This window comes from Chinchilla lanigera, unplaced genomic scaffold (genome assembly GCF_000276665.1).
Source record: "Chinchilla lanigera isolate Chin_1 unplaced genomic scaffold, ChiLan1.0 scaffold00063, whole genome shotgun sequence".
Lineage (NCBI taxonomy): Eukaryota > Metazoa > Chordata > Mammalia > Rodentia > Chinchillidae > Chinchilla > Chinchilla lanigera.
This window is the reverse complement of record NW_004955464.1, coordinates 5,368,645-5,383,949: the sequence shown is the minus strand read 5'-3', so window position 1 is coordinate 5,383,949 and position 15,305 is coordinate 5,368,645. Positions and strand designations below refer to the sequence as shown.

Sequence of the window (15,305 nt, the reverse complement as noted above, 5' to 3'; positions counted from 1 at the left end):
TACCAGGAATCAAACTCACGACCTTGCGCTTGCAGGGTAGGCGCTGTGCCGCTGCGTTAAATCCCCAGCCCCGAAACTTCTTTTAGTACAGAAAGACTTTCCCATGATTTGACTGTTTTGTCACAGAAAAAATACATCTCCCTCACGTAAAATGAAGGATAAAACACGTTTACAAACCTGGTAAGTGTCCACATCAAAGAATGTTTGATAATACTCAAAAGTCCAGAAGGGAGAGCTTTTCTTCTGTCCAGCAAGTAACTGTCAAAGGTAAAAACAAGACATAATGAGGGCTGGGGACTTAGCCCAGTGCCAGTGTATGCGCTTAGCATGGGCAAGGCCCTGAGTTTGGTCCTTGGTATCACAAAAAACAAACAAACAACAGCAAAAAAACCCCAACCAGCAGCCATTTCATAATTCCAGCTTCTGAGAAAGAGAAAGACAGAAAGAAACAGAGAGAGACCAACCAACAGATAGACACAGAGAGAGACCGACAGAGAGAGAGACAGACAGAGAGAGAGACAGACAGAGAGAGAGAGAGAGAGAGAGAGAGAGAGAGACACACACACACACACACATACAGACAGGGAGAGGGAGAGGGAGAAGGACAGAGAGAGGGGGAGGCAGAGGGGTGGAGGGGAGGGGGAGAGGGGGAGGGAACGAACTGATCTGATGAAAAAGCAAAATGTAAGAGAAACACCAGGTTCTTCTGCATTCAATGACCACTTCTGCAATAGCCAATGCCCCATTTCGAGCCTGACAGAGCAGCAAGCATCTGCTTTTCACACACCAGAAGCTTTCAAATCTTGGCCCCTCCACTGGGGCAGCTCCGGCGAATCATCAGATTCCTTTCCAGCTTAGTTCCCTTAACTAAAAGGATAATAAGTCCCCGACTTACACATATTTGAGTTGCGAACTTTCAGGCTCACTTTGTTGGCTTATGAACAAACCCAGCTTATGAACAATTCTCCCAGAATGGAACTCATTCATAAACTAGGGACTTACTGTACAGTTAACAAGATCTACCTCATAGGAAAACAGGGAGGATATATGGAGCTGGGGACTAGCTCAGTGGGAGAGTGCTTGCCTAGCATGCATGAGGCCCAATCTCCCAGTACTGAACAGAAAAAAGAAAAAATAGTATGTGGAATGTATTCTGTCACTAATACACAGAAAAGACAGCTGGTGTAACTATCTTTTCCTCTCCCACAACTTCAAGATCCTTACTGCTACGGCCACTTATAGTCTCAAAAATCTGATATACTGATTCACTCTAAAGTATTGAAAATATTACTCATCTGACAGGAAGAAAAGAAAGAAGGAAAAAGCCAACATTCCAAAGTAAAGGAGGCCGTGAGGAGGGCCTTGGCTGTCCCCACAACACAGCTCTCCAATGGCAGACGCAGACCTGACGTCATGACTACCAATTCCTTCTCCCTTTCTTTCTCCAGTGCTGGGGAATGAACCCAGAGGACTGTCCATGCCATGCAAGTGCCCTATCACTGAGCTACATCCCCAGCCCTTTTGATTTTACTTTGAGATAGTAATATAGATATGCAACTGAAGCTATGGGGCCACTCCTCTCCATTCGCTGTGGGTCACACCCCTTTATTCACCTGAAGCTGAGCAATGCTCCAGGACCAAGCCCCAGCCACCACCATCTCTGTCTTAAGCCTTACTACACAGAGGCAGCACTATGAAGCAGAGGCCTACAAACCTGTCCTGGAAAACTCCAAAATTCTAAACCAGGATGCCTGTGCACGAGACCTACTGGCATAATCTACAATAACCTTTCTTTACCTGGAGCTCACTGCAGGTTCATGTGTATGGACTGTATGTCATACATCCAATTATAACAGTGAATCACGGGAGAGGACATGCACAACAGACACAGGCGACGTGACACAGCTCCTGGTCAATCATGTTGTCAGTCATGCTTTGGAAGACCTCAATGGGAGGCACTCCAGAACTGGTGCAAAAGTTTAACCCCTGAACCTTGTGCCCTCAGTGCTCGTACCATTTTCTTCATACAGGCGCGAGCCTGTTCATTCTGAGTGTACTGTCTACCTTAAAAAACTTTGCTGCTTCTCCCTTAAGTTGTATGCCACATGAATTCTTTATTCATCATGCACAAGAACCTAGGAACCCACACCCATCACCAATAGATACATCTTGGTGAGCCAACCAGGAGGTAAGGCCCCTTTTGGGGAAATTTTTTTCTGCTTTTAGGCTCTGCCAAGAACAAGAAAACTTCCATGTATTGCTCAGATTTATGTTTGTGCGATTTCTCTTTTGCCACGAACCCCTGGGGATTCCTTTTCAGTGGCTAGTCTCTGAAGCCTAAACATTTTAGGCTGAGGCAGGCCCTCTAAACTCTTTTTCATCCCTTCTCATCCTGCACCCCCCTTCCTCATAAAGCAAATAGGCAGGATCCTTTTATCTCCTCTGAAAATTCCCTGTCCTTCATGTTGAAGTTTTCATCTATCCTTTTGGAAAGTGGGTCAGTGGAGTTGGGGATGGAGAGAAGGGGTTAGGTAGGGATGAAAGGCACTGTACAAGAGGTCAAGTTTTAAAGCTAGGTCTGGCCTGGGCTACTGGCAGCAGTGGGGTCCAGAATCCCACCTCTCCCAGGGTAACAGTGGCTCAGAAGGCCTTCCCAGTTTGTTGGCCTCTTTCCCTCGGGACTCATCCTATTCCCAGTTCTTACACTGCCATCTACTGGACTGCTCACCCATTAGACTTTCCTTAACCCTTTGTGAGTGAGCAAACTCCACCTACCCTACTTGCAACAGCTGGGACAAAAACTTATCAGGACCCAGAGGCCCTGCTCCCCTGGATAGTAGATCAGGACTGAAGACCATCTGTCAAATTTCTCAGCCAGGAGCCAAAGACACAGGAAAATTTTTCAGTGTTTCTTTGGGGTTTTTTTAGGGGAAGCACTTACCACCCCTCTATAGACAGGCATGCCTTAATGTTAGATGATTGTATAACTGGCTAGAGGTGTCCAGCCAGTAGGGTATCCCAGCTCCAGACCCCTGTCCTGGCCGAAGGAGAAGATCCAGAAGTCCAAAGGAAGTGGCACTGGTGCCCACACAAGACCAGAGACACCAGCAACCCAGCTGACGACCTACTTTTCCAAATGACTGCCCAAGGTTGGGCTAGCTGCCTATGAGCAACAGCTGCTGTGGTGCTCTTAGCTGCAAGATAACAATGGGACAAAAGTTCTCAGTTCCAACTGCACACCAGGTTAAGGCCTGTCAGAGCTCAAGGGATGAGTACAGATGACTGCAGAAAGGCTCACTAAATACTAAGCTATTCTTGTTGAAAACCCAGACAGTCGTGCACAGTTCTAAACCAAGCTACCCTCCTCCCAACTAACCAACAGGTAGAACATGAGTGTGAACAAGCCACTGACCAGAATTATGCCAGCTGCCCCAACCTAAGGGACTAGCCACTGACAGGAATGGAAAGCACATGGTTCATTCATGGCAGGAGTTTCATAAAGGGTGGCATTAGGAGGCCAGGGCCTGCCATAGTCAGCCTAACCACATCACTAAAGCAAGAGGAATTCCTCCTTTAACCTTAGCCCAAAAAACAGAACTTACTGCCCTCATTTGGGCTCTTCAACTTGCCCAGGGCAAGACGGCCAATATATACTGCCTCTAAGTATGCCTTTTTTTTTTTTTTGGTATGGGGAATCGAACTCAGGACCTTGCGCTTGCCAGGCAGGCACTTGTGCCACTGAGCTACATCCCCGGCCCAGAAAGGAGACTTCTGACTAGCCACCAGTCACCAATAAAAGAGACCAGAGATCCTTACCATCCTGGAGGTAGTAAATCTCCCTAGCAAAGTAGCTGTTGTTCATCACTGGCTCCTTGGACCTTGTCTCCCAAATTCAAAGGGAGATTTGGCTACCAAACAGGCTGTCCTGGGGCTGGGGATTTAGCTCAGTGGCACAGTGCCTGCCTGGCAAGCACAAGGTTGTGAGTTCGATTTCCGGAACTGGAAGAAAAACAAAGAAAAACAAACAAACAGGCTGTTCTCCAAAACAACCCCAGCCCATCAAAAACTCTTCCAGTGTTCTAATATCAAGATTGTAACTTGGAGCCAAGGTACCCTACACAAGAGCTTCAGATAACTGGTGATGAAGGAGGAGTCCAAAAAGGCCAGTGGCGGTACCTCTTGGCTGTTCTTGCCACAATGATCATGGTGGCAAGTCACAAAGCTATTAAGTGCCTTCCTGATGCCTTCCATCTAGGGTGGGATGCTACTGCCACTATGGCAGATAAGCTCGTTACAGGGCCCAGAAGTACTCCAGACACTTCTTATAGGCTCCTTCAGCCTCTTACTGGAACTACATTGGCAGGGACTTCTGTTTAGGAAAATGACAATAAACAGCTCACACATGTTTATTACTGAAAATAATTTCTGTCTTAAGACTCAGGCACTTTTCTTCCTGTGTGGCACTGATCCCTCTTTGTATCTTCTAACAAATTGGACAGAAACATGCACCCTTATTTATCTGGCCCCGGAGATCAATACAGCACCTAATAACCAACCCCTTTCGGTTCCTGCAGCCACCAGAACAAGAACCAAGCAAGCCACAGAACTCATTCTTCTCCTATTGAGTCTGGGCATAGGAACTAAAATAGGCACTGGAGTAGGAGGACTAGCTGATACGGGAGATTAGGGCGTGGCAAAGCTGGCTCAGGAAGTAGATGTGACCTGTTAATTACAAGATCCTGGAACACTTGTGTAGAACAGTCCCCAGGGCCCTGCACCTGGACTTCCTGTGAGAAACTGAGCAGGTTTTCATGAGGACGGCCTAGAGCTGACATCAGCCTGAGGCACGCGATCCCAGCACTGCCTCTTAGGACTTGTATATAGAAGTTCGCACGGGTTTCCTTGAGGTTTGGACAGTATAAAGGACAGAGATGCCAAAAAGAGCTTGCTATCATGGCTTTGCTCACCACAGCCCACTTTGCTTCCTCCACGGTGTACTTTTAACTTCCATTTTCTTGGTCCAAGCAGAGCCAGTTTCTCTCTCATTCTTCATTTTTACTTTGTCAAATAAACCTTACTACTGCTTTTTGTTCATTTTGTTAATTCTTTGTTCGAGAGGAGAGCCTAGACTCTAACTCCAGAAGGAGAGGCGAGCAACCCAGAATCCAGGAACATTTAATTGGTGAGCCACTTTTAGAAGGAGCTACCCCAATAACATTTGCACTGAGCTATATCCGGCCCTTCTTACTTTTGTAAGTTTGAGACAGGGTCTCATTCAATCACTAAATTGCCTGGGTTGGTCTCAGATTTTCAATTCTCCAGCTTCAGCCTCTGAGTGCTGGGATTATAGTGTTACCACGCCCTACACCATACCTGGCTATGTTTCTTTTTAAACACTGGTGCCTGGTGTTATTCAGTGTGATGTTAATTTCATGTGTCAACTGGTGTGGGTCATGGTGCAGGGATATTGGTTAAATATTCTCCTCGATGTTTCTAACAGGGTGCTTCTCCACAAGATTTACACTTATACTGCTTGACTAGGTAAAGCAGATTGTCCTCTATAATGTGGGTGGGCCTCAGCCAAACAACTAAAGACCTGACTAGAATAAGAGGTCAGCCCCACCCACCCACACCCACTCCCTCCCTCTTCCCAGCAAACAAGAATTCTCTCAGCAGATGGCCTCTGAACTGTACCGCTCCTGAGACTCCAGCCTGCTGGCTTCCTGCATCAGATTTTAGATTTGCCAAGCCGCCACAATCACTTAAGCCAATTCCTTAAAATAATCTTTCTCTCTCCAAATATATTGGCCTTCTTTCTCTAGAGAACCCTAACACACTCAGCTATAGGAATAACAACCCTTAGACCTGAGAGAACCCACTTTAGAAAGCATTTAACATCTGCTTCCTGGGGCTGGGGATTTAGCTCAGCGGCAAAAGTGCCTGCCTGGCAAGCGCAAGGTTGTGAGTTTGGTTCCCCGTACCGGAGAAAAACCAAAAAAAAACAAAAAACAAAAAAACAAAAAAAACACATCTGCTTCGTCTCATACATCATTTAGCAGTAAGAAACACAGGCTCTGGACTCAGATGGCCTTGAGTTAAACCTCCATCTGCTATCTACCAGTTGTGTCTAGGGAAGTTACTTAAACTCTCTGCCTCAAGTTTCTCATTTATAATATGAGGATAAAAATCACTCCTTGGTCAAAAGGGTTTCTCCCCTCCCCCGCCCACCCCCAGTACTAGGGATTGAACTCAGGGCCTTCACAATGAGATACATTACCCAACCCTATTTTAGTTTTTATTTTGAGACAAGGTCTCACTAAGCCAATAAGTTGTCCAGGTTGGATTTGAACTTACGATCTTCCAGCCCCAATTTCGCAGAGTGCCGGGATTCCAGGTGTGTGTCAAGCAATGGGCCTTGCGTTTTGTTTGTTGTTTTTTAAAGATTCTATGAGATGACGCAAGTAAAGGGACTAACTGGTGGCTGGGAGCATTTAAACACTGAGTGAAAATTAGCCATCGTCAGTGATGACAACGACCACAAGACCGAATTGATCTTTTTCTCATATTTCAGATGAGCAAACCCAGGTTCAGAGAAGTGAAAGTGCCCTTCCCAAGACCATCTTACCATTGGCAGGACCAGGTTCTTAAATTTGAGTTTCTGTCACAATATTTAGTATGTAACACCATTGAATTTAACATAAAATTTAGCACTTATTTTGCTATCTCATAGTTTCAGAAAGAGCATCTAATACTCAGGAGCTGCAAGTAAAGGCCAGCTGAGGCTACACATTGAGTTCAAGGCCAGCCTGAACTATACACTGACTCTGTCCCGGGGGCAAAAAAAAAAAAGATTAAGAGACTGAGGTTACCAAAATAAGAGGTTTACAGGGACATTCAGCTATACCCAAAAGGCTGGAATCACTGTCCTAAACTTGTAAATGAGGTAGGAGGTTAAGGTTGGGCCAAATTCAGTGACGCAAGTAGATATAATCTATCAGTTATGAGACCAAGGGCACATGCACAGAACACAGAACCCAGGAAGACCCTGTAGTTCAGGAAAACAGTTCATGGGACTGATCAACTGCAGAAATTCGGCAAAAATGACAGAAACTTCAGATGGGTTCCAAGGACCCTACAATCCAAAAGCTGAACAGAGCCTTCCCTGTGTTCAACAATTGAGACCTGAAAGAGAATGAAACAGAGAGAAACCCAGAAAAAAGGCCAAAATTATAGCTGTTGTAACCAACAATGCTTTAAGCACACCTAAGTCACCCAAGGGAAGACCCAGGGCTAATCAATGAAGGAGTTCCTGTTTTAAACACAAGGCAACTGGACAATGGGCACACGGCTGTACCAGGCCATCATCTGGACCCTGCTGTGTGTCAGGTAGCTGATGTGCCTGACTCATGGCCCTGGAGGAGTGACTGTCGCCACTCTCTGGGAGGGGATACGCCTGCCGAAGGCCCCACTTCCCACTATGACAAAGAGGACAGAAGGGCCCTGGAGCAAACTGCCATGTCCCTGTTCACAGACATCTCCCTCTCCTTCGAAAAAACCCTTGATGTTGGAAGCCATGGGTAAGCAAACTCAATTTGTTTTATTTTTCAATTTTTTTTTTTTTTTTTTGGTACTGGGAATCGAACTCAGGACCTTGCGCTTGCCAGGGAGGCACTTGTGCCACTGAGCTACATCCCCAGCCCCTCAATTCCTTTCAGACACAGGCACAGCTTATTCTGTTTTCCTTCTCTGGAAAACCCTCCTCTAGAACTAGAGCCAAAATTGGGGTTAAGGGGAGTTCTAGTCAAGAGTTTCTTTACTCCTGTTTTGACATATCAATTTGAAGGTCAAACATTCAACTATGAGTTTGTAATTGCCCCATGGTGCCCTAGTCCCTCACTAGGAAGAGACTTACTGGTAAAACTGGGCAAAATGTACTTCATTTCCACCTACAAGAAATTTACATCTCACTACCTTTTTCTGTGTGTCATGTCCAAGTCTCTGTTCAGGACACCAAAAACCTGGAAAGAATTTCTTCAGGACCCAAAAGCCACTAACTTGATCACCTGGATTTCAGGAAAGATGACTGAGATCACCACAGATAGACACAGTCTTTTGCTGGAATCGAAACCATCCCTCAACCATAGATTCCAGAACTCTGACACCGGGCTGAGACATGATCAACACCAGCCCACCACTAATCTTTGAGAGCTGGGCCAATCTGAACCCCAGTATCACAGTGCCCTCTCCAGCTACCTAAGCTGAAGTCCTTTCCTTTCTTCCCCCTAATGTTACAATTAAGTTTTCTCCTGTGAATTTGCGCTTTAGCTTTAATTTCCATTCCCACTAAGAGAACTCATGCTAGCCAGTGACACCCGTACCATGTTCTTTCCTCCCGCTGCCTTCATCAAGACCATCCCCTTGCATATATCACCCTCAGCCGCTTTCCTCCCCCGGCCACCTCCTCCTCTTTCATCCAGATGCCGACCCAATGACTCCCTCCAGGAAGCCTTCTTAAGCTGCTCTCTGCTCTACCCGCTGCTGTGCCCTCCACCAGCGCTTCCACGGATAATGGTCTATGCCTGTGCCTACATCAAGGTAAAGGCCACAGGTCACTGTCCCTTGTGTGGCCACTGCCTGGCACTGTACCTGATGCAGTGAGTAAGTATATAAACAAGCACTAAAAAAATTCAAAGAAAAGAATCCAAAGTTAAATTCAAACCTCAGTTTTGTCAGAGTCATCGTTGCCCAGTAACTCATCATCCTCTTCTCTCCCTGAGCCTCTCGAAGGTCCTGGCTGATGTTTTGGGATTTCGCCAGGATCCTCAATGCTTATCGTGGTGACATCTGGGTTTGCTGCTAGGGAAGTCGGTACATCACCAAACTCTGAAACCAAGTACAACACAAGGGTTTCAGGGACCTTACACACCTAGAAATGCTATGCTTTCATTGAAAGACAAGTTGTTACAACCTATGGACCCTATCCAAAAGTAACAGCCATAAGCTTGGGAAAAAAAACCTCATCTAGAAATCAATCTGACATTGAAGTATGATTATGAACACAACAGAATTTAGAGTCAGACCTAGATTTCAGTCCTGGCTCAGTTACTTCCTAACTGCATGAACCTGAGCATATAAACTATAAACCTCAGTGCTCCTACCCATACAACAGAGAGAACAGTATTTATGTTAAAGAATTTGGAGAGTGGCCAGGCGTGGTGGTGCACACCTGTAAGCCCAGCACTCTGGGAAGCTAAGGCACATGAATTGCAAGTCTGAGCCCAGCCTAGGCAACTTAGTGACTCAGCAAGACCTTGTCTCAAAATAAAGAACAAAAAGAGCTGGGATGCAGCTCAGTGCAAAAGTCCTGGGTTCAATCCCCAGCACCACACGTGCATGCGCGCGCGTACACACACACACACACACACACACACACAACATTAGAAGGGAGAGTTTGGAATATTACCTAACTCAAGTCCTTTAAGTGTCTGGCCTAACCTAATCCTCTCTTCTTTGATTAAAGTTAAAAAAAATTCATGGACGTTTTCTTTCCCAGTAAGTCCTATGTAATCACTGTAGAAAATATAAGGACAAAAAAGTACAACTCATATAATAAAAATTGCTCCTAGTCCCTTCACACAAAGGCACACACCATGAACCCTGTGGTACACTTCCTTTTCTGTACACAGCAAGACTCATGCCAGTGACTGTCACTCATTCAACAAATATTTACTTCATGTTTATAGAGTGCCAAGTACCAACAATTGTGTATCCTGTTTTTATCCACTAGTGATTACATACAAAACTTTTTTCACATTGTAACAGTCTCTGAAACATATAAGGAATGTCTGTAGAGAAAGCTTTCTGAGTTACTGCCTTGGGATGCCCACGACCAGTGCATTCACTAGGTTACCAGGTTTAAGGTTCTTGGGCCATACCGCTAACCTGCTTTCCAAAAGACTCTGACCCACTTACGTCCACCAGCAGTGACTGGGACTTCCTGTCTCTGAGCATCCTAATGTACTTTATTGAATTTTACAAAATTCAGGGCCTTTGAAGGCCTAAAGAATGGTACCATTATTAATATTACTGCATGACACAGATCCTGCCAATAGGATGGGGCTCTTGGAAAACTGAGCTTACTTTTACCACCCTTCAGCTAAATGAAGTTTTATGCAGAAAACCAAAGTGACTAGAATTAATCAGGAAGCCAATACATAACAATTATTCTAGCTTCAGGCAACACTTGGGTTATTTAAACAGCTTGAAGGTTTCACTGGGCATGACACCTATAATCCTAGCACTTGGGAGGCTGAGAGAGGAGGATCGTTACGAGTTCAAGACCAGCCTGGACTACAAGGTGAGCTCAAGGCCAACGTGAACTGCACAGGGACACCCTGTCTCAAAAAGACAAAACAAAAAAACAAAAGCAACATGAGGGTCTAGAATGAGACAGTTCTTTGTTAAAGCTGAGACTAAGTCCATAACCCACACCTTGGACAAATTACTCCCAGTGAGTCTCTGTTTTTTCACCTATAAAATACAGATCATACCTCCTCATACAGAGATTGTATGACATGAGGTTAGAGTTACCACTAATTGCTGGACAGGGCACTGGCATTTAAAAAGATGGTCACAGCCTTGCCAGAGGGACTCAGACCAAGTAAGATACACTTAAACCACATATTTAAAAAGTTTACCAGAGAAGAGGGCATTCCAGGAGGAAGAACAGAAAGGCAAAGGCCAAGGAGACGCAACAGAAGGTAACTCATCCACCGCAGATGGAGATTTGGAAAGGAGAAGAATGGCCAGAGGGGTGGGGAAAGCATCTCCTGTAAAGGCTGGGAGATGAGCAAGACCCAAGGACAAGGAAGTGTCTCTGGCAGTGCAGGGATAGTTCGACGGGAGTGTGCACTGTGTCTACTTCTAGCACAATGCATGTTTGCAATTCTCCGCATGTTATTCTTGTCCACCTCGGCTCCTTGAGGGCAAGGCTGGGGTCTGACTTCTGCCACCAACGTTCTCTACTTCTATATCCTGGCATCACCTAAGCCATGTTTTGTCTCTGTTCCCCTCCGCCCACGACGTCTTTTACCTGAAGGCTCCTGACCTCCTCTTTCCCATGTAGCACTACCATTCTTCCTCAGGGAAGCCGGCTACGACTCCCACAGCCCCAAGTCCCTAACACTTTATAAACCTTGCTCTAGCCACTGCCTGCCTGCCCTCAAGCCTCACTTCTGCCAGGCCTCCACTCCGTCCCCATCTGGGGTCTAGAACAGAGACCGTCTGCCAGTCCTGGGTGGAAAAAATCAAACTTCTATTCTCAGGGACTTGCACAGGCTGCTCTCTATGCTTGAACTTTCTTGCAATCCACTCCAAGGAAGCCTCTGCAATGAAGCAAAATTTCATCAGAGTAAGGGAGTAAGTCACGTGGTTCACTGGAGAAAGACCGTCTACGACAGAAAGATGGCACAAAACCCCTAAACTGTGACTGTACCAGAAACAGTGATGTGGCCCTGCTGCTGGGGCAGAGAGGAAAGGCAGAAGCAGTTGATGAAATCAGGGGAGAGGAAGGCTGGATGGTGTGGAGGTCTCCTAAGTCACAGAGCCCCAGCTTTCACTCCTACTAAGATGGGGACTAATGCAAGGTTCTGAAAGAATGACACGATCTGGCTTAGTTTCAAAAAGACTACCATGGCTGCAAATTATATTCTCTAGAAGGGCAAGGGAGGAAGCAAGGAGCTAGAAGGGTGATAACAAGAGCTATAAGCCAAAAGATGGTAAGTGTCTCTGAACATGGTTAGAAGTGGAGGCGGAAGCTGTCAGAAGCGGAGGGTGTGAGGCGTATTACGGATATGGCAGACTTTGTCAGAGAAGCAGATTTCTCTTTATTCATCATAGCTCTTCCTCAGACAGTAAAGTCTGTGATGCCAGACTGCCTGGCAAATCCTCCCTTGATGGTTTACTAACTGTGTGATCTTCAACAAACGGCTTGAATTTTCTCTGCCTTCATTTCTTATTAAAAAAAAACATGGGAGCCTAGCATGGTAAGGTCAACCTGTTATCCCTGCACCCCAGAGGGTGAGGCAGAAGGATCCCCAGGAATTTGGTATGAACAAACACCAAAACCCCGGGTGTGACCCACAGTCTCTTACCAAGGTGTTTGAAATAATGTCCAAGCCAGTATAGCAATGAAAATGCATTGCTCTGACTGCAGAAATAGCCATCACAAAGGTGGACACCCAAATGTTATACCTTCAAACTGCAAGTTATCCACAGCTGCCATTCAGTCAGTGGGTCTTCTCCCAGTTAGGAGGAAAAGGTGCAGAGGTCTACAAGGAAAAGATAGTACACTTCATCAGATAATAAAGTAAAATATCTACAAACAAAACCCATTTAAGTCTTCTTTGTCAGTGGGGCTTCATAGCTCTACATATAAAACTATTATAAAGAAATTGCCAAGGGTGGTGATGCACGCCTGTAATCCCAGCACTCAGGAGGCTGAGGTAGCAGGACTGCTGCGAGTTCGAGGCCAGCCTGGGTAACACAGTAAGCTCAAGGCAGGTCTGGACTATCTAGTGAGACTCTGTCTCAAAAACAAAACAAAACGAGGAACTAACGCCAGTAGTCCGCAAGTTCCACCCAATGCACACGCTCCGCCGTGTGGTCGTTTAGGGACGGAGGGACGCAGCCTGGGTGGCTGGGTGAGGGAGGAGAGGCTAAGGCTGGAGAGGTGGCAGGGAACAAAAGCTGTTCAGCCGAGACAGTGGTCACGGACATGGGCTTTGGGATCTGGCAGAGCTGAGTCTGACTCCAGATTCTGTTCTTTCTCTGCTGTGTGGCGCTCCTCGGGGGCTCAGCTCTCTCATCTGTAAAACGGGTTCATAACGGCGCCTACTCACACAGTGCGGGGGCCATTAAACGACACGGCGCGTGTGAGGCACTTCGCACACAGCCAGGCGGCTGAGGAGGCGACCCTACAGCCAGAACGCCGCGAAACAGAGGCAAGTTCGACGGGCAGGAGCCGAGCCGCAGCCTCTCACCTCGCGCGCAGCCCAGGGTCGCTCGGGCCTGAGAGGCTCCGCCAGCGCTTCCCCCGCGCGGAGTTGCCGGAAGCCGGAGATCCGGGGGGCGGGACTGCCCGCCTCCTCCGGGCAAAGCCCCGCCTCCTTAAAGCAGCAGCGCTCCAGGGAAACGCTCCCAGAGACCTCCGCGCAGAGAGCCGGCCCCCGCCCCGCCCCGCCCCGCCCCCGCCGCGCCTCGGTCCGCGTGTTAAAAGAGACAGGCGCGGCGAGGGCGGGGCGGTGCTCGGAGAGTCCAGGGGTGCTGGCGTGGCTCTGAGCGCGCAGGAATTCTCCAGAGGCTGGGGTTTTCTTGCCATTTGTTTATAGTACCTCTTAGGAAAAACCAAACTAGAGCAATAAAAGATGATCGCCAAAAAAAAAAAAGGCCACCCGCGTCACCAGTCTTCTGGGTTCCTTTGGCTATAAAAATCTAACCAATTAGAGTGAGATGAGAGAAGGCAGGGTGCTGACTGCTAACTTGAGCCACCCCGCCGAGAGCGGTGGTATGTGCCTCTATCCCGCCGTTAGTCCGGAACGGATGTCTGGGGGAGGGATGGGGCTCTCACTGGTGTCCCCCCAGGCTTAGGCCTGCCTTCCCGTGGGGCAGGGCCCAGCTAAGCACCCTTGCTCCAGCCTGCTTCGCCTGCTCCAAACTCTGGGGCCCCTCTCTCCCACAGAACCCGGAGCTTGCCTCTGCCACACTGCTCACTGTAATTTTGTTGCTGGGCGTGGTGGCGTACGCCTGTAATCCCAGCGCTCAGGAGGCTGAAGCAGAAGGATCCCCATGAGTTTGAGCCCTGCCTGGCTCATAGCGAGTTCAAGGCCAGCCTGAACTACACAGCAAGACCCTGTCTCAAAACAAAACAAAACCAGGAGCGATTCTGGTCTCTGGGTCAGCAGTGCCACCCCAGGGGTCCAGGTACACAGTAATTGCTCACTGAAGACTAATAGTGAACAAGTTCTTGCTGTCGGATATAATATTATTAATCATTGCAGATTAATATATATCATGTTCTATAGTGAGGGATTATTTGAGCTGGATCATGATCGGGCTCTGTCCGTGCAGCATTTCTTATTAGCAGAACAATCCTGAAGCTGGTGGTGGTGTTCTCTTCGTGTAAAGAGAAAGCTGAGGCTCAAGGGATGTGCAGGACACTTTGGGTTGAATACGTACCAGCAGTGAATCTCGGTTCATGAATCCAGATGTGTGTGTGTCTGACGCCCTATGCTCCTTTTGCTCTTGGATTTCCCTTGCTGCTGCCTTCGTCCTTCACTCTTGGCCCTTGGACTCAAGCTTTCTAATAAAGTACTCACATAGGAGCCCACACGAGACTGGCTGGCACCAAGAGTGGCTCCAGGAAACAGAGCCTCGGGTCTGCATCTCCGGACTGGATGCCCACAGTTCACATGGCAGCAACCGGCCCATGCCTGGTAATGAGGGGTGGGGTAGGAGGAAGGTGGCAGCATCACAATTACTACGGAGTCTGTCTTTTGTTGACTTGGGTAAGGTGCAGATGGGAGGTAAAGTACCCAGTTATCTGGTGGGTATGGTGTGGCATGGAAACAGTAAGAGAGCAATCTTCTTTTTCCCCCCGAGGCAGGGTCTTACTACTAGCTTAGGCTGGCCTAGAACTCGCAGCAATCGCCCTGCCTCAACAGTGAGCAGAAGGCAGCAAGCAGCAAGCTACAAGTGACAATGACAACAGCTGTCTCTTTCTGTCTCTTATATTTTAGCACTCACATCCTTAATCCTAGCATTGCACTGTGAATCAATCCCAGCATCACTAGTTGATCCGCCAGCTCTGAAAAGCCCCACCTATGAGTGCATGAAGCTTTGAGGGAACATCTAGATACAAGCCATAACAATGACCATAGAGGCCAGTGCAGCAGTAGTATATAAAATCTTTCAGTAGACACATATTATTAAATGCATGAAGCTTTGAGGGAACATCTAGATACAAGCCATAACAATGACCATAGAGGCCGGTGCAGCAGTAGTATATAAAATCTTTCAGTAGACACATATATTATTACATGCATGAGAACTGTAACAGTCAAGAGAATCTGAAGAGATGTGATCAGTGTTTGAAAGGTGTTGTTTTTCCCAATGCATTCAAATGCATGAAAGTATTCACATGGGAGAGAAGCCATATGTATGCAGCCAATGTGAGAAGTCTTTCAATTCTTTCACTTATCTTGAAATACATGAAAGACTTCACACTGGACAGAAACTCTATGTAGATT

The 15,305-nt window shown here is 47.1% G+C and overlaps 1 protein-coding gene across 3 annotated transcripts in view; it reads right to left on the bottom strand.

The window, feature by feature from the left end:
- Yipf1 (Yip1 domain family, member 1) overlaps nucleotides 1-14,260 on the bottom strand; it is a 38,781-nt gene extending 24,521 nt beyond the window's left edge. Inside the window, exons 1-4 of one of the 3 annotated variants that reach the window (XM_005398555.2) lie at nucleotides 14,236-14,260; nucleotides 12,253-12,329; nucleotides 8,720-8,883; nucleotides 178-258 (exon numbers count right to left, since the gene is read on the bottom strand). In XM_005398555.2, coding sequence (XP_005398612.1) covers nucleotides 178-258; nucleotides 8,720-8,883; nucleotides 12,253-12,283 — 276 coding nt within the window. In that variant the 5' untranslated portion in view covers nucleotides 12,284-12,329; nucleotides 14,236-14,260. Of the gene's footprint in view, nucleotides 1-177; nucleotides 259-8,719; nucleotides 8,884-12,252; nucleotides 12,330-12,899; nucleotides 13,148-14,235 lie in introns of those variants that run through there. The other 2 variants (XM_005398554.2, XM_005398553.2) reach the window with 2 other exon arrangements.
- Nucleotides 14,261-15,305: the final 1,045 nt, after the last annotated feature.